General features: G+C 42.7%; 1 protein-coding gene across 1 annotated transcript in view; it reads left to right on the top strand.

Annotated features, from left to right (window-relative positions):
• LOC117050382 overlaps window positions 1–9,071 on the top strand; it is a 91,615-nt gene extending 82,544 nt beyond the window's left edge. The window contains exons 12-15 of the mRNA XM_033156031.1: window positions 47–112; window positions 518–617; window positions 2,992–3,144; window positions 4,546–9,071. Of these exons, the coding sequence (XP_033011922.1) occupies window positions 47–112; window positions 518–617; window positions 2,992–3,144; window positions 4,546–6,233 (2,007 nt within the window). The 3' untranslated portion in view covers window positions 6,234–9,071. The remainder of the gene's footprint in view (window positions 1–46; window positions 113–517; window positions 618–2,991; window positions 3,145–4,545) is intronic.
• The last annotated feature ends 9,564 nt before the right edge of the window (window positions 9,072–18,635 follow it).

Genomic DNA, 18,635 nt, shown 5'->3' with positions numbered 1-18,635 from the left:
ACTTGTCTGCTCAGTGAACATTTTCCTCATTTGCACTCTCCCTTAGGACAAGGAGCAGATGTCTACAGGGATTTATACGACAAAGTGGTTCCTTCAGTGCTTCATTGACCGGGTATGGGTCTTGAGGAACGAAGTGTTCAACATGCTTATGACTTCAGTGTCATTTTTCCTTGCACCATATAATTTGTGCCTGATCAAAATTAATATTATATTCTGCTTGTATTTTCATTGATTAGGATAATGATCTAAATTAAGATGGGACTGGTAAGCGAGAAGTCCTGTTACGCATAGGATTGTCAGTTGGACTGATTTGCTCTTTAGGGTTAAAGTGCCCAAATGGGAATCACATCTGTCTGAATTTACTTGCTGGAAAGATAATTAATACCAAAGTACAAATAGACTTGATTCTGGCTTGAAGATATGTATTGATTTGATAAAGGACATTTTGCTACTGTGGCTGTGCATTGTGGTTTATGTGCAAATGTATAACATCTAAATCTTCTAATATTATAAACAGACCCCATTTACTTTAACTCTGCGGCTATGGGATATCTACATTCTGGAAGGAGAGAGGGTTCTGACAGCCATGGCCTACACTATCCTCAAGTTGCATAAAAGTAAGTTGTTTCTTTTGAATGTTCAGTCTGAATGGCGCTAAGAACCTGGGAATGTAACTTTATAAAAAAAAGCCAATTTTTATGGACGAGAACCCTGCAGTTTCCCAATATATTTTGCGCTCCTTTCATTGGCTCAAATATAAAAATGGCAATTCTTGGACTTCATATTGCATTTGTTCATGTTTAAATGGTTAGCCTGTTTACTAAATGGGTATCGTGCTCATCTGCATCACGGGCTCTGTTAGCGTGCACTTCCACACCAACTCTTGGAGTGCCATTTCATGATGCATCTTCTAGGCCTTCCTTGAAGCCACAAGCAAGTAGGAAAACTAATGACCTAATTCAACACTTTCTGAGCCTGCAGGAAAGCTCTTCATTTCACCATCCAGTGACTCAAGCTGGATCTGTTAACCAAATATTTACCAACGTGGAGCTTAATGCATTGTAGGTCAGATGAGCTCAAGACAAGCCGAAACCACAATTCTTTTCTTACATATGTTACAGAAAATCTTATATACTGTTACAGAACTTACTTTATAAGGGGTAGTACTGGCTTGTTTGGCTGCTCTGCTGCATATTAATCCAACTATTAGGGCATTGACCAAGTGCCAAGTGTACCTGGAAGTCACTTATATTACTCCCATGTAGTGACTTACTCTGTAAGCCACCAAATGGAGATATATAAACTATACAGCTAGGTAGATATGCAGCAGTCCAATGTGCAGTCTTAGTGTTCTCTTCTCCCATCCATTTCTATGCCACTGCGGATATTTAATCATTTGTTGTTGTGGGGAGGAACTCATCTGATTGATGCAGTGAGCCATTGAAAACAAGTGGCTGATCACAGAGGCATTTACATATGTGGACCCACAGCCTGCTGAGCCCCACCATTGCACTGCTGTGAACAGAGAGGTTTCAGATTACTTAACCATTTTTATTTTTATTTTTAAAAAACTTGTCCATCTGATTTGTTCAACAAAGCTTTGCTTTTGCATGTATGGTTATCTTGTATATAACAGGTGAGCACTGCCAACCCTATGAGTCCTCCTCATAGATTGCCTTGCAAATGCATTCTGTATCTGCTGCACTAAGGAATAAGCTGGAATACCCATATATCTGTGTGAAAACTGTCTGAGTGAACCACAGTTTGGGTGGAGTTCACTTGTGTCTAGACAGTCAATAAAGGTTACCAGATGGCTTCAGCTAGCTGCTACTTTGTGCAAGGGGGAAAAACTGCCTTAACTCTAGCATCTTGAACATGTTCAAGGGTTAAAAGCAAATTGTGTGCAGAAAACTAAATGCCTGTCCTGAATTTTAAAGGAGACACAATGTAATTTGGTTTTAAGTGGTTTCTTTTCTTCTAGGACTTAATTTTCTTTTCTTTGTTAGAGCATGTACGTGTGGAACAAAAAAAGGGAAGGGCAATATTGAAATGCTTTTCTGACAAATTCCAGAGGAGGTAGTCGTTTTAGTCTGTTATAAAACACACACACACAAAGAAGAGTCTGATGGCACTCTAAAGACCATTGGACTTACTGTAATGCATTGTTGGAAGTTTTTGTAAGTGGCATTCACTTGGTAGTCCACAACCCAGCCTGTTGGTCATGCAAAGAAAGCTATTTGTTCAGAAGTGAAATCCTCAGGGCAAGAATATGTGGGCAGTGTGAGCGAGATGGACAGAATAAATGCATTGCACTGTTATAATGTAGGCAGTGTTTATATGTAGTATTTCTGTGTATGTATCATAGCAATGTATATGCCAAAAAAAATCATTTACATTGGCCCCAAAGGCTGAATGAAAAGGAACAGATTTCTGCACGCAAATTATGACTGACATTAGATATGTAAATACAGATGCTTTTCTGTGAAGTTATTCTGAACACATAGAATTTAATTCCTGAGGATTGTGCATTTTCATGACTAAACTACATTGTCAGAAGCTGATCTGATGCAAACAGTACCAAGTAATAGAGTGCAGCTTTACTCCCCCTAGAGGTGTTCTGCTGAGTCTGAGTCTGAACAGTTCTGCATTGCATATGGCTGCAGACAGCAGTGTGCCAGACATTGCTTTATTCAGGCAAGAGGTTTCTGATTAATCTAAATACCACGATGATGAAGTTCTGCAACACTATAAATTTTTGCCAGGCTAGATCTAAGGGCATTAATTAGAGACAGAGAAAGCTGTAAGTATAGAAGGCATGTAAGGCATACAAAGAGGAAAGTATCAATGAATCACACTTACTGCAAATTTTACCTTTTTATTGTCTGCACTGATAGTTGTTATTTTATTGAGATCAGCACTATTCAGTATATCAGCACTATGTGTGAACTCTCATGGTATCTTTATTGTGCTGCATTTTCTGCTGCCTGCCAGAGCGCTTGCTGAAAATGACCCTAGAGGATCTAAGGGAATTCCTGCAAGAAAAAATTGCTGGCTCTTTGCATTTTGAAGATGATATTGTAATTGAGCAATTGCAAGCATCCATGGCTGAACTGCGCAAAATGAAATTTGACCTGCCACCCCCGGGTAAGCAGAAGTAGAATATGTGTAATATTTTTATGATCTGCTATGAACCCAAGCACACTCCCTTCACCTCTCTATCTCTCTGTCTGAGCAGAATTCAGTTGGACTAGCATCCAATTCCAGTTAGAAGCTAGATGGGGAACTATTAGCACAAACACAAAGCCCTTTCAAAAGCCAAGACTGGAGAGGCAGTGTCCGGGGAAGTGTTGCTGTACTCCATTAGAGTTCACTTGCCACTATTGGGAAGCCCCTCTCCTCTCTTGAAGTGGGACTGAGGGGCCTGCACCTGATGTTGGGGCAAAGAGACACGACTAGGGATTCTGTTGGTGTACTACCCACCCTGACCAAGCCGGCCGAGTTTGTCTTAGGTGTGATGCTGGAGGAACCCAGGACTGTGGTTTTGTGTGACTTCAACATCCAAGATGATGTTGCCTCAGGTCCGGCTCAGGAATTCATGGGCCTCCATGGTAATGGTCACTGGTCCAACACACCCATGATTTAGTCTTTGCTCTGTGTAGGGAAGGGGTGGTATTTGACCTTATCTGTTGATAGTGGGACACTACAAACCATACACTACATCAAAAGCGTGTGGTGCTGTGGTGGCATGCAGTTAGGGGAGTATATATGAGTTCTCATGAAACACACTAGGAACTGTGCTTCTAGAAGAAGCCCAGGAGTTCTAAATAGAGTGCTTGGTGTCAGGAATTCCTAGCCTTTGGGGGGAAGCTCTTGTCAGGTTATATATACAGTATGAACATGAACATGATCCAGCAGGGCTCTTCCTAAGGTCCATCTAATAGCCCAGTATCCAGCTGCCAACTAGCTGCCTCTAGGAAGCTGTGAAGCAGAGCATGGAGGCAATGGCCCTCACCTGCAACTGAGTCTACTGATTGGATGACCCTTAGCTCTAGTATTATGAGAGGGAGAGAATTTTATCTCTCCATTTCCTCCACCTCATGCATCATTTTACAAACCTCAACCATGTCCCTCCCTTTAGTCATATTTCCCCCCCCCCCCAACTAAATATCTCCAGACCTCTTGAGTTGTTCCTCACAGGGAATCTGCTACAAAATATGGCATTGTGTGTGTATAAGGCATTCTCATGTATGTCACTGAAAATACCTTTTGAGCCCTACTTGGGCCGTTTGCATATGTGCATGAATGTTAATGCAGGATTAAAAAAAGAAACCCATTTAAATCAGATGAGGTGAGAGCTGCAAATATCACCATGAATTTGGTGTGGGGGGGATATATATGAATTAGATGCACTAGACTGACAGGCTGTTGTTCCTTTCTTGACCACTCGTTAAATTGGGCTACAGAAGGTTTGGGTTCCTTTCAGCTGCCTCTCATTGTTGCACTTGGATTCAAAATAAAAAACTAATGTGTGGCTTTTTGTTACAGCAAAATCTGAAGAATTCCCCAAGAAACCTCTGGGACTGGAGCTCTCTCTCAATCCGGTGTCAGTGAAGCCTAACATTGCAGCTAACGGCCAGAAAAAGGTGGCTGGGGATCTCAGCCATGACAAAGATGTTGTAATGCAACCTTCTCCAGATAAAAGTCCTACTCACTTGAACGAAACAATAGTTAATTCAAATAAGGCAATGCATGAGAGAACCTCTGTTCCACAACCCAATGGACCACCCATCCAAGCTGAACCAGCTGATGTGCACCAAAATCCATTCCAGAATCATCATCAGCCAAGCCAAAAGTTTGAAATGGAAGAGAAACAAGTAGAAGAAAATACCAATGAAATCCCATTGGAGGATGGTCCTATAATGCTGGATGATATTGAGGTCATTGGAGAAAGTCAGGATGTGGTGATGGTCTGTAAGGTGGCTGAATCATTGGAGAGCAGTGGTGTAGAGAGGTGTAGTTTACAGGAAAATAACCCCTGTCTTTTTATAGATGATACAGACCATGCTGCTCCCCAGCGGCTTCAAGGTGAGACAGATGGATTGCCAATGGACAACTCTCTCTGGGAGGAGTCTCACTTGCAGAGCCAGACCTTAGAAGCAGACCTGTCTATCACCCTCAATAGTACAGAGACAGTATCGGAGTCAGATATATTCTGCCAAGTGCCATTGCTTCCATCTCTTGAAGAGAAAAGAACCTCAGAGTTGGCATCATCTGTGTGTAATGATGGAGCTCTTCAAGATGGAAGCATCACCAGCTCCTCTGAGGATTTATTATCTGAAGGTGTTGTGCTGCTTCCAGATCACCTGTACCAGCCTCCAAGTCCAGACTTGTCTTCTATGGCAGAACATAGCCAGTCCACAACATGTGACTTGTCAGAAAGCACAGCTGCTTCATGTCCGACCAAAGCACTTGCTGCTCTTCTTCTCCCATTTCAGGATGGAGAACGGCGACCTTCTAATGCATCTCAGTATGATAACCTGTCTGAAAGTGACAATGGAGAAGAGAAATCTCCTGTACAGGTGCCGGGTTCTAAGAAACTGGCAGTTTTAATACCACAGACTGAGCTCTGTGCTCCTGTGTTAAAGTGTACAGTGCCCAAGTCTGCATCAGTTGGGGAGCTAGAAAATCTGCAGAGGCAAAGTTGGGAAACAGTAGATTTGATGCAACAGACCAACGAATATGGCCAGCCCATTTCATTTGCGGTGCTGTATCCTCACAAGAACCACCCTGGTGGGGGCAGTGTGCCAATCTTATCTGAGCTGGACTCCGAGATGCAGTTGCTGTCAGAAGGCTTCCAAGCCCGGCCCACTTCATCCCCGGTGTTGCAGGAGCAGCACAGCCCCTTCAGAATAGTAAAGACTACCACCCCGCTTCACTTGGCTCATGCTATTGAGCAAGACTTCTCAAGCAAAAAGCAAGTGGCTCTGCCCTTGCCAGAAGCCAGCTGCCGTGATGCAGGTGATGCTGACACACTTCCTCCTGTAGCTATGGAAACTCTGGGTGGGGATGCCAATGACTGTGATCAGAAGTCACAGAACACTTTGAGTGCTTCACCTGCCCTTCAAAGGCCAAAGCCAAAAATCCCACCCAAGGTTTTCAAAACTCATTCAGATAACAATTTCTACCCTGGCTGCCCTCCCATGGTGCAAATGTCTAAATCAGTCACATTCTAGTAGAGCTGAGAATGAGGAGATTAAGGTTTCACAGCGCTTATTCATGAGAGGTTTGGAATGAGAAAACACAGCCTAAGGAGGCAACTGCTTTGCCAGTCATATTGTATCCCAAGAATTCAGGATGGAGCTTAGAATACAGGCCAGTAGACAATGCCTGTAGATGGATTCTTTACAAATTTCGGTTCTCCTCTTCAGACAGCTCCCAAAGTGCTTTTGAATCTGGCTTTTCATCTCCTTTTTCACACCTGAGTAGATGTCTAACAGATTTAACCTAAAAAACCATTTGAACTATTTCTTTCCAAACCCTTGCAGCTGAAAATTTAAGGTGAGCATTAGAACACCAGGGAGATAGAAGGAGTCATTTAAGGAAGCAGGCGGACCACTCAGCTGTAGGTTTGGGCCAGTAGCACATATTTTCAGTAGCAATAGTGGTGCGGCTCTTCCGTTTCAGTCTAGCAGACAATGTAGTCCTGTAAATTAAGCGGTGGGTGATTCATGTCAGGAAAGTTAGCTTTTACAGCATCTATGCAATATCCAGCACACATTGTTCATGTGTGTGTTCTCTTGCAGTGAAACCAGGCGACTCAGCATGCCTGTTCTTTAGCTCCCTCACTTGTTTGCACTGATGAGGATTCTCAAAGATTAGTAAAATATTTCATGCAGAGGAATGCTTTTCTGTTCAGTTGAACTGTGTGATGTTCTGCACATAGAGAGCAAAGGTAGTTTCTGAAAGAAGCCAAGGTGGTGGGCTAGATTCCATGCAGCTCACCAGGGATGGGTTCATGTCCTTGGACCACTTGCATCACCAAGTGGCAGACAAAAGAACTGCCGGAGGGCCTGTCTATCCATCTCTTCCTCTGTATTTTTCCCGTGCAGATTCTGGAAGTGAGCTGGCTTACAACCATGCAGGTGACTCAGAAAAGCTTCTGTAAAGAGGGGCTGTGCACTTGTACAGAAACTAGAACTGCCCTGTTATTCTTGGGCTGTTGGCAAACCACAAGAGTCCCATGAATTGACACTAAGGATACCATTTCCAGACTAGCCTTGTGGAAAGCATGTTGGAGATGATAGGAAAGTCATCACAATTCTTGTGAATGTTTACACAGACATAAGCTCACTGAGTTCATTGGAGCTTACTGCTAAGTAAGTGTGCATAGGATTGCAGCCTTTACTTTCCTAGATCCTTGATGCCATTCTTTGCCCATTTGTCTGTCAACAAAATGCAAAGTGGCCAAGACAAAAAACATAGCTTTAGAAGATAGCCTTTCATAGGAACGTAAGGTGTGCTTTAAGAAAGCATATAGTCCCTAAAACTATAGCTTTAGAAGGGAGCTTTCCTAAGGCCTGATTCTTCAGATACAAGCTTATACTTCATGCCCGACCTTCTTTCCAGAGCTGTTGTCCTTCAGTATTTGCCCTCAGCCTTTCCAATGAATTATCTAGTTTCTACTCCTGGGGCCAAGAAATGCCTCCTTAAACAGATGTCTGGTTGAAGTGAAGGACTGGATAGGGCACAGTTGCTTGTTTGAATGGTCTATTGCTTTTTAATATTTTTATCTAGAAGTGAGGGAGCAAAGCAAGCAGTCTGCAGCTGGCAATCCTTTGCTAACCACAAGGAGAGGCTACTTGTTTAGCCCTGGGAGCCAGGAATTCTTCTAATGTCACAGTAGCTTTGTTTATGATTTTAGGGGCTTGTATAACTTCTTGTCTGCCTCTTCCTTTGGTGAGATGGGGAAGAGGGAATAATAATCCTTAATTCTTACCTCATGGGGTGGCGTGAGGCCTAATGATTAGTTAGTTCTTGCAGTGTTCTTGAAGGAAGAGAAGAATGCCGATGGGGGAGACAAAGATTGTACTTGTGTGGAATTTTACATTTTACTTCCCTAACTGCTGCACAATTGTTGAAAAATGTTTGTGTATATCAATTGTTCCAGGATAGTATTTCAAGGGTAATGACTGATAAGTCTTCATTTTGCTCAATGGCTTCTAGAACAGAAAGAAAAGTGTTGAAAAACTATTGATATCTAGGTTAGATTTCCCTCAACGCGCACAAGACTCCTGTTTGCTGTAGTTGGAGCAAAGGTTAATAGGAAAAAGATGGGATCCCGTTTAGTCAAATATGTGTTCATTCTACCAGCCTGATCTTCCAATTTCTATATCTTTTTTAATTGGTACCTCCGTTTTCAGTCTAACAAGCTGCAATCAGAATTAAGGTCATCATGCAATACATTAGTTTTAAAGGTGCTTATCCAGAAATATTTCACAGCTGTCAAATGCACTTCTCAGTTAGCACCTACATGCCTTGAACTAGTGACGCACATTTTCCACAGAAAGAATTGCTAATGGACAATATATGCTCCAGCTAATTGCAGTAGGACAGCCAATAGTTACCGGTACCTTAAGGAAAGGGGGCATCCCAGGCCCCTGCTGAGCTTTAGAGCACTGCGCCCTAGTGGAAACAGCAGGTGTTGCCTCAATTAGATCTTTGGCTAACAGACAGCCAGAGAGCAGGACTGTGGCCCAATTAAAGTTTAAGATTATTTTTCAAAAATTATTATTAATGCATACCACAGTCTTCCTTGTACAACTCCTGGCTTCAAAATGTTCATCTGTTTCCTGGGCCACAGGTGTCTGAGCAGTGTTATAACATGTGGTCTCAAAATCAGCTGTTTAATTTCTGGAGCACTATATGGTTCAGTAATAGACTGGTATGATGACAAGCCACGGTGCCTATCTGTGTGCATGTCCTTTTTCAAGCAACAGAACCAAGCTGGCTGTTGTTTCGTTGTCCTAGCTTTTTGTGCCCCTGTCTACTGCAGACTCCCAAAGAACTGCACAGGAACCAAGGGACACTTTGAAACAAAGTGAACTGTAACAGAGCAGGCTCTGGACCAAATATACTATATGAACTAGTCACTTGCCTCCAGCCCATTGGCTTTCCAGCTGTTTATTTGGAGCCTTTCCTTTTCTCTTGATTCATACTGGGACATTCGTGGTCCCTCTACCCCACCCCCCACCCCCTCTGGTCATAAGCCTGTGGCAATGAGCTGCTTCTCTTAAGGGCTTCCTTAAGAATCTTGGGTTGCTTTTTGCCTTTATATTGATTGCATATGCTGATCAGATTGTTTGCACCTTCAGAAGAAAAAAAGAATTGCAATGCATGTATGACTCACTAAACTGACCTTGCAGGAAAACTCTTAACACAGGGGTCAGCAAACTTTTTCAGCAGGTGGCCGGTCCACTGTCTCTCAGACCTTGTGGGGGGCCAGACTATATTTTGAAAAAAATATATGTACGAATTCCTATGCCCCACAAATAACCCAGAGATGCATGTTAAATAAAAGGACACATTCTACTCATGTAAAAACACACTGAATCCTGGACCGTCCACGGGCCAGATTTAGAAGGCGATTGGACTGCATCCAGCCCCCAGTCCTTAGTTTGGGGACCCCTGCTCTAACACTTTCAACTTTTCCTTACAATGGGAGGGAGTACGAATGTGAGTTAAGGGTAAAGGAGTTCTAAAAATGACAGTATCGTGGCCTGGTTTGCTGTGAACCAAGGAGGCCAAGTCATTTTTCTCCATGCAATTAATCAAAAGATGCAGGATTCTTTGCTGGGCTACTCTCCTTGAAACACAGCAAAATGCAAGAAATGTCTAATGTTTTATTTAATCAGTGTGCTTCTTAAAAGGGGCAAATCCCCAAAGAGGAACAGACTTTGTATCACCTTCTCAAGGCATGACACTTCTCAAGCAACCCACAGATCACTGCAAGAGGGGGGGGACACCTCTGTGAGCAGTTGCAGCAGACATTTACCATGTGTAAGATTACTAGGAAAGTGTATAAATCAACTCTCTGGTCCTACCTAAAGTTAGGTAGATACCTAGAAGATAAGGCAGGCTATCCACCCATCTTGTTTATGCTTCAGAGATGTAACTGTCTCATTTACATTAGAAATGTAAAATGTAACTTTACATATAGGAGTTGGTCACAGTGCATACTGTATTGTACTTTGAAAAGGCATTCAGATAATAACAGTTGTGCAGGTATTAGTAAAACCTGGATGAAATAGTAATTAATGTTAGATGTATTTAAAATGTAAGATTTCCCTGGGCAGTACAGCCACCCAGGTAAAAACTGATAAACAATGCCTACCCAGTAGGGTCTCTAATGTTCATATGTGCAACATTCCCTGTGTGCAGCATTCTCATGTTAAAACCCAGGTGGAAGCATTCTCTATCTGCAGTTATTGTCTAAATCTCTTTGTTGAGGGACTTTGTTGTCAAGCCCATGCAAACATTCTTCTCTGCCAGTGGCCTGTTCCAATTCTAGTTTGGAAGCTGCTGTTTCAAATTGGAACAGTAGAAAGGAGGGCACGGTACTTTGTTTCTCTTGATGATTTACTCTCCCCCCCCCCTCCGAAATTCCCTCAAATCCAACCAACCTCTCTCTTGGAAATGGCACTGGGACCAAAGCAAATGTGAGAGTGACAAGGGACATAAGAGAGCTTACCTTGGTGCGCACGCCTGAAATTCTCCACCCTAAATTTTAGTTCAGTGTCATGTGCAGATAGGAAACCAATTTGATTCTGCTGTAACAGCACAATTACATTTCCTGATGAAAGACCTTTGAGACAATATGAAAGTGGACCAGAATGCTAAAGAATTCAGCTGGGATGCCTGCTGCAAAAAGAGAGGATTAGGTAATGCAAGAGTATAAAACAGACCCCAAACAGGATGCAAGAGGGACTAGTACAGTGCATCTTACGTGGAAAAGTAAGAGGAAAGTATTTAACCTGAGATAGTAGTTTTTCATCACACAATCTGTTTTTCAGGTTTTCTCAGCTGGAGAGGACTAGTGAGGAGTTAGAAAAGGAGCAACTTTTTGTCCACTATTCTAGCAACATTAGGGATGCCCTTGTACAAACTAGACTGCCATATGCAGAAAGCAACTTGGATTTCAACAGTATCTAGTTTAGGCTCTATTTTACATGATGTTTTGTAAGCTTAATACTTCCTACTTTTGAACAACAATGCATTTACCACCTCTAGTTGAGAAGTGAGCTCCAGAGAGGTTTGCTAGTGGTATTTTTCTTTTGATGCCATTATTTCCTATTCAGGTTTGCCACCTTTTGCTATAGGAGCATGCCCACTGTTAAGTCAAGGCAGGACAAGTACAACATCTCCCTTGAAATGGTGTGTGTGCTTGGTGGGGGCTGTGGAATATTCAGTGCAAAGAAGCTTACCTGTGCAAGTAGGCAAACAGCAACTTCCCCTGTCCTACAGCAAACAATGAACGGCTCCTACAGCCTTCCTAAGTAAGGGGAATGGAGCCAGTATTTCTTTAGGAACTCAGGAAAATACTCCCTCCCCCTCACCCAATCCCCAAATGGTGTGCATGTAGCTGAGATGTATTTAGTTTTAATGTTCAGCTAGGGGTTGGATCAGATCCAACACTTTGAGCAGAAACAGTACAGCCATGTGGCAGAAATTCAGCATGGAGGTTCTGGAAACTCTTCCATTGTTGAAACTTGTAACCTCTGCAGTTCAGTAGATTGGTCCTTTTGTGCACTTTGATCGCTCTGCTGCCATTGTCTTTTTATTATTACATTTTAATTGCTATTTTTGTTTACACTTCTTGAGAGCTTCCTCTGTAGCTCCGTGTATTATATTATTGCTTTCATGCCTTTTTATGTATATGCTTGGGGGGTAGGTGGGTGGGAGGGAGGGCAAAAGAAAAACCATTCACTTTTTTATTCTGATCCAGAAAGACTGTAGAGTGTTCAAATGCTGTGTTTTACATGGTTGTAATAACAATTAAATTTTAGCACAAACGGCTGCAAATTGATTCTGTAATTTGACATGTGTGGATTTATTTCTCACATCCCTTCTTGGGCTGGGCTAAGCCACTCAGCTAGAGAGCACCAAGAGTTCCCATGGGCACTGGGCCTCTTCCTATGGCTGCTGGAAGAAGTTACCAGTAGATGTGGAGAGGAGGGGAAACTAGAAGTTATTCGCCATTGCTCATCCTTTGAATCTTACTTAGAAGAAATTTGGCCTAACTATTGCAACACCAGGTAAGCCAAGCCTGAAAGGTAATATCTCTATCCAACATGGAACATGGCTAGATCACTGCTTGTCAGCACTATTCCCTTGGCTAAGGATGTATTTTGCTTGGAGACACTCAGTAGTAGCTGGGGAGCAATGATTTCAGGTAATCGTTTGCTGGGATGGTGCCAAAACTTTTGAGTTGCCTTCATGTGGACAGTACTATAAGTCTGTTTTGTGTGTGTCCCTGGATGGTTCATATCCTTTCTGGGCTAATGGCAGGCAAATTCTAGTTTTCTGCTTCTACAGTACTTCACGCTAAGAATATGCAATAGTTGTAGGCTGTGGCCTGTGACCCGATAAACTAAAACAATTGTCTGAAAGCGGTGGGTCATGACTCGCTGCTGCGTAACAGCCTGACTGAAGGTGGGTCACAACAGAACCACATATATATAAGCTTTAAAAATACAAAGGAATGGGCCCCTAAATGCACAATTGAGCTTCTGGTTCTGAAAAGGTTGAATGCTACTTAAAGCATGGCAATAATTTACAAATTCTTCAGTTTTACAGATTATTCCCCTCTACTGTGCAGATCAGATGTCAATCACATGCATCTCAGATGGATTTTGTGTTTTCTTCCATAAGTAAATTTTTTCTCCCTTGTTAAAACTAGAACATGAGATCATCCAATGAAATGGAATATGGGAAGATTCAAGACAAAAGGACATAAATGGAATCCACCACCGCAAGGTATTGTTAGCAATGGTCAGCAAGACTGATGGCTTTAAAAGGGAGCTGGGAAATTTCATTGAGGATGAAGCTATTAATGCCATTAATGTAGATAGAGAATGTCAGGTTTCGTTTTTGGTGAACAATTTTACTGGTACCACAACCTTTGAGGTGGCCAAATTTCTTTTTTTTGGCCCTTAAACAACGTAAGGTTAAAATCGATAGTATCGATATGGGTCTTTATGTATAATCTACTTTTAGTGTATGTTTTAGTGTAAACCCCTCTGAGTTGTCTCAGGTTTTTTAAAAATTTGTATGGATAATTATTGTGTTCTGACGGTCGAATAAATTGTTGTTGTTGTTGCTATTAATGCCATGATAGTGTACTATCACCAGTATTGGTGACATTATGCCTCTGAATACTACTTACTGGGGAGCAACAGTGCGGAGAGTGCTGTTGGGTTCCTGTGCTGCTTCTAGGCTTCTTGTAGGCATCTACAAGAGAGCCAGTGTGGTGTAGTGGTTAAGAGCAGTAGACTCGTAATATGGTGAACCGGGTTCGCGTCTCCGCTCCTCTGTATGCAGCTGCTGGGTGACCTTGGGCTAGTCACACTTCTCTGAATTCTCAGCCTCGTTCACCTCACAGAGAGTTTGTTGTGGGGGGGGGAGGGAAAAGGAGATTGTTAGCCACTTTGAGACTTCTTAGGGTAGTGATAAAGCGGGATATCAAATCCAAACTCTTCTTCTTCATTGACCATTGCGAGAAGAGGATGCTGGACTTGATAGTCCTCATGTCTGATACAGCAGGTCTGCTCTAATGTTCTTAGGCAATAGTAGCCAATGCAAAAGATGTGCACAACATGCCAGGTCCCTGAAGATGCCTATTGTGTTATTGGTTGCTATGTTGGTCTCAAGTGACGAAAATCAAAATCAGTTAAATAATGCATATCTTTTTTCCTCAGTTTTAAGTTACTGGAACTGTATGCAAGTGCAGTGGGGAAACAGCAACTGCAATGTTTACATTACTGAATGGGCTGTGAAAATCACTGCAGTTGCTGCTCTTTTTCTGCAGCTTGATGCAGAGCCTTGTGAACCTTGCAAGTTTGCATATTTTAAGTGCCATCGATGAAGGCTGCTTTTGAAATGCTTTGAGACATTTCTGTGCTCGGTGTGGGTGTCTTCACACTGTTGCCATTTGTGCTGACAGCTTTTTAAAGTGTGGGTGTGAACCACAGAGGCGGCTCCACAAGCAGGTATTCACCTCTGAATGGCTTGCTATGTGAGAGAGTAACCACGTGGAAGCAATCTGAAAGGAAGAGCACAGATGTTTGAAACACACCAAGCTGCTTGGGGAGTATGAAATCTTTATTGAGAGATTCTCAAAATGGCAATCAAATACTTGTGTTGAATGGAATATTTGGTTTTAAGGAAAGGGTACTTTAATGTAGGCCTAGTTGCCACTACTAACCACTGCTGTGCCTGCAGTTCACACATAACGGGTGGTTCAATTCACTGAACAGAAACTAGGAAGTTGGGAAGGCTAGGTTACAATATTTCTCTCCATCTGTGTAACTTTTTCCTATGGAGGAGTTCCAGCATGTAAGTCTGTCTTTGTGGCTGAAGCAGGATATTCCAGGCGCAGGTTTACTGTCTTATTTGGTTTAAAAACAAACTAACTAACTAACTTTGCCACTAAAAGTCCAGAGAATGTGTTTAGGTTAACGGAAATATCCTGCTAGTTTAAATGAAAAGATAATACTTGAGAATTCTTGCTGTGCTCACTGAAGGATTTTATGTATCACAGGAGTGTTTTAGCTAGTACTTAATTAGCATTGCTTGCTTAATAAGCTAGCTTCTACTTTTGCAGAACCAGCTGGAAGTGTCGTTATGTTTGCCTTCTCTTAATAAGCACACTGTGTGCCATGACGCTCTCCTATGTATCAGCTCCCTTGAAATCAAGAGGTGCTCCTTACAATTCATTCCTTTAAGCTTTGAGCAAGAAATGCTCTCACAGGGCTAGGACCAAAGTGCAAATTTAACTTATCTGTGCAGTGTCAGTCCTCCTCACAGATGTTTACATAGAAAGTGGAACAGGAGACAACTTGCAGAGAGACTTCCCTTGCCAGAGGAAGATGAAGGCAGAGACTGCTGCAGCCACAAGAGGGCACTACCCCACCCTGCTTAGACATTTTGGATTTTTAAAATAGTTTCCCCATGTTACGACTTGTCTTCAAGTTCGCAATGTATTGTTTTCAAGCAAACCATAACATCTGGAATAAGCACGAGTACACACACCTCTTTTTTTGGGGGGGGGGAGGTGGGATAGAGAAGTCCCCTCTTCTAGACTAAGCACTACTGAGTTTGGTCAACAGCAGCAACATTCTGAACTGGTTCAGAGGGAAAGTGCTAACTGCACTGGAGGCCCTTAAGACTTGTACATTCATTGTTCACATGCTTTTTGCAACCTGGGGCTCCAATTATTTTTTTAGTGGTAGCCAATGTTTTCCCCTGCCCTTTGTTGCTAATCAGTCAATGAGTCAGTCCTGAATAATGGCTGCTAAGTAGGGCCTGGAGTGGACTTAGGCCCAAGCATGGCTCTTTGTCCTATTTTTAACTTAAATGCAACAACAGGGGGAAAACAGAACAATAGTGAAACCTGTTCATCAGCCCAACTGTTTTTTCTTTAGCTTGGACAATTTCAACCTATCATTTAGTTTGTTCTGTTAGATACATTTCTATCATAACAGTCTAGCACTGCATATAGCAAGGAGGAAAAATTCACAGATGAAGGTTGCAGCTGTTCAAGCCTGTGATTTAGATTTAAATGTGGGTTTTCTCACTCAACTTTTAGGGTTTTTTTTTTAAAGCTTGGCAATAACAAATGAGCCAGTTCCCTAAGCCAGCTCTTAGGTGGATTTCTCCAGCTTGGTTGAATTCAGGAGCAAGGTAGGCTATCCTTGAGAGAGAGGAATTTCTTCTGCTCTCTAAAGGGATCCAGCATCAGTTCCATAAAGAAAAAAAGTCACTTACTTGGATTTGTATGCAGTAACCCCTCTTCCCTAAGTGCTGGGGGCTCTTTAAAAATTATTAGTAAATCTTTCACCCTCAAACTTCAATTATGGGTTGGAATAGTACTATACTAGCAGATGTTTAGAAAACAGGAAAGCATAAGGGCCCTGCCCCATTTGTTGTCTTCAGAATTCGGGTGTCAGCTGCCTGCAGGAAGACCACCATCAGGGCAAAACTAACATTCGCCGTGTCAGATTATTCATGCCTTCTTCTGCACATCTGTTGTGGGAGTGTGGTGATATAGCAGTTTAGACCACCTCACATCATGCTTAAAAGGTAAAGGTACCCCTGACCATTAGGTCCAGTCGCGGACGACTTTGGGGTTGTGGCACTCATCTCGCTTTACTGGCCAAGGAAGCCAGTGTTTGTCCGCAGACAGCTTCCGGGTCATATGGCCAGCATGACTAAGCCGCTTCTGGCAAATCAGAGCAGCACACAGAAATTGTAACATCAAAACTTATGGTTGGAGTGGGAGTGAGTTAGGAAAGAATGTGGGTAGGTGAAGTTAGTATAACAGGAAAACTGAGTCAAGACCAGTTAGGAGAATAGAAGACAAGTAAATAGCTGAGAGGTGGTTAAGTGAGGGAGAGCCGGTAGAAGGATGTATAGGTCTGGAAAGACACCCATGTTTGACATTGTCTGCAATCATTTATGAAACCACATGCTTGTTATTCTGTAATAAATCAACATAAGTTTTGATGTTACAATTTAACACTGATGTGTGCCATCACCACACCAGTGTTTCTCCGCAGACAGCTTCCAGGTCATGTGGCCAGCATGACTAAGCCGCTTCTGGCAAACCAGAGCAGCACATGGAAAAGCCATTTACCTTCCCACCGGAGCGGTACCTATTTATCTACTTGCACTGGCATGCTTTCAAACTGCTAGGTTGGCAGGAGCAGGGACTGAGCAACGGGAGCTCACCCTGTCGTGGGGATTCGAACCGCCGACCTTCTGATTGGCAAGCCCAAGAGGCTCAGTGGTTTAGACCACAGCACCACCCCCGTCCCTCACATCATGCTTCCCCGATTGTAAAAAAGGTATTCAAGGAACAATAGCAGCTTTGTCTCTGCTATGCTGCATGTGCCATAATTATTTCTCCCATCATACCCCTGCTACAGGTGCTTGTTTAACAAATGGCAAAACTATAGAGGCTGCCTCTGTCCTCAGCTATGAATCAGTAGTTGGATATCTAGCTACTATCTGCTGTCGAGGTATGTGTACACACCTTTGTGCCCATGTATCTCAATCTATGTACAAAGATGCTTTCCCCACCAAATGCCATGCTAAACTGAGATAATGAGAAGTAATTGCAAAGAGCCCCATAGGAGATCCTGTTCACCATTTCTGCTTTTGTAGTAGCCTCAAGCAAGTGTTCATTTGTAGCCTTGTTAAGGTTGCATGATCCAACAAACCTGTAGCATGGAGTGAGGATACTAGTTTTCTCCATGTTGCTGAACTACTTGCTATTGGCCATGCTGATGGGAACTGTAATGGCTACAAGTTCTCTACCCCAGCTGTAGAGAATAGAAGTTATCCACAAAGGTAGGAATAATAATTTGTCAAGAGAGTATGCAACTGTATGGAGTCATCTTTGTTACCAAGAAACAGCTATCCCTCTCCCAAAGACAGCCTTGGTTCAAGAAGATCAACCATGGAGGTGGGAACAAGATAGACACTTGCTAAGATAGGACAGATTTCTGAGCATTTGTTTTCAAGCGTGAGAGCATGTGGTCCTATCTTCAGATGCAGCACAAAAAGGTGACTTAATACTCAGCAAACTTTGGGGGAAAGGCATCAAACCAGTGAGTTGCATGTCAAACCAGTGAGTTGCAACATGCAAATAGTCAACTTAAAAAATAAACACACCTTTGAGAACAACACTTTTTAATGACATTTAAGGCTAGATTTGGGTTCTCTTTTACACCTCCAACACTGGATCGACCCCCCCCCCTAAAAATCCACACCAGTTACCTAATTATTGGAAGGAACTTGTTTCCCTTAGCTCAGCTAGGGCCGAGCAACTGGCTTGACTATCTTACTGGCAAAACCTTTAACAAAACAGCAAGTATAATTGGTACAGTCACATTATTACAGAGGAGCTGCTACCTGAAGAGTAGGAATTTGAGCTGTGCATGCAGCAGCATAGGCACAGCGGCTGCAAAGGAAAGAGGAGGTCAGTGCAGGAACAAGGAAACACACTCCTGTGCCTCCAGAGACCAGCTGCCCTTCCAGGAAGTTCACAAGATTTGCAACAAGCACATCAATGCAGTCAGCCCCAGCACAGGCAACAAGCATAAAAAAACACTGCTCAGGAAATGGCCAAACTTACAACAAAGAAGAAAGCCAACAAGTGACCATTTCTTGTCCATTAGGCACCCCTCCCCACCCCTTCATAAGACACAATGGTTCTGGGGGAAGAAAGACAGCACAGCTCCCAATGCCCCCCCTCCCAAAAAAGGGACAAGAAAGAGCTGTTCTCCTTCAAACTCCATCAGGTAATTAATGGATGAAACAGAAGTTGGGCTCAGTGAAACACAGAGACTAAAACTGAG

This window comes from Lacerta agilis, chromosome 1 (assembly GCF_009819535.1).
Source record: "Lacerta agilis isolate rLacAgi1 chromosome 1, rLacAgi1.pri, whole genome shotgun sequence".
In the NCBI taxonomy this organism is placed as follows: Eukaryota; Metazoa; Chordata; class Lepidosauria; order Squamata; family Lacertidae; genus Lacerta; species Lacerta agilis.
Note: the sequence above shows the minus strand (reverse complement) of the source record. Positions and strands in the feature narration are given on the sequence as shown.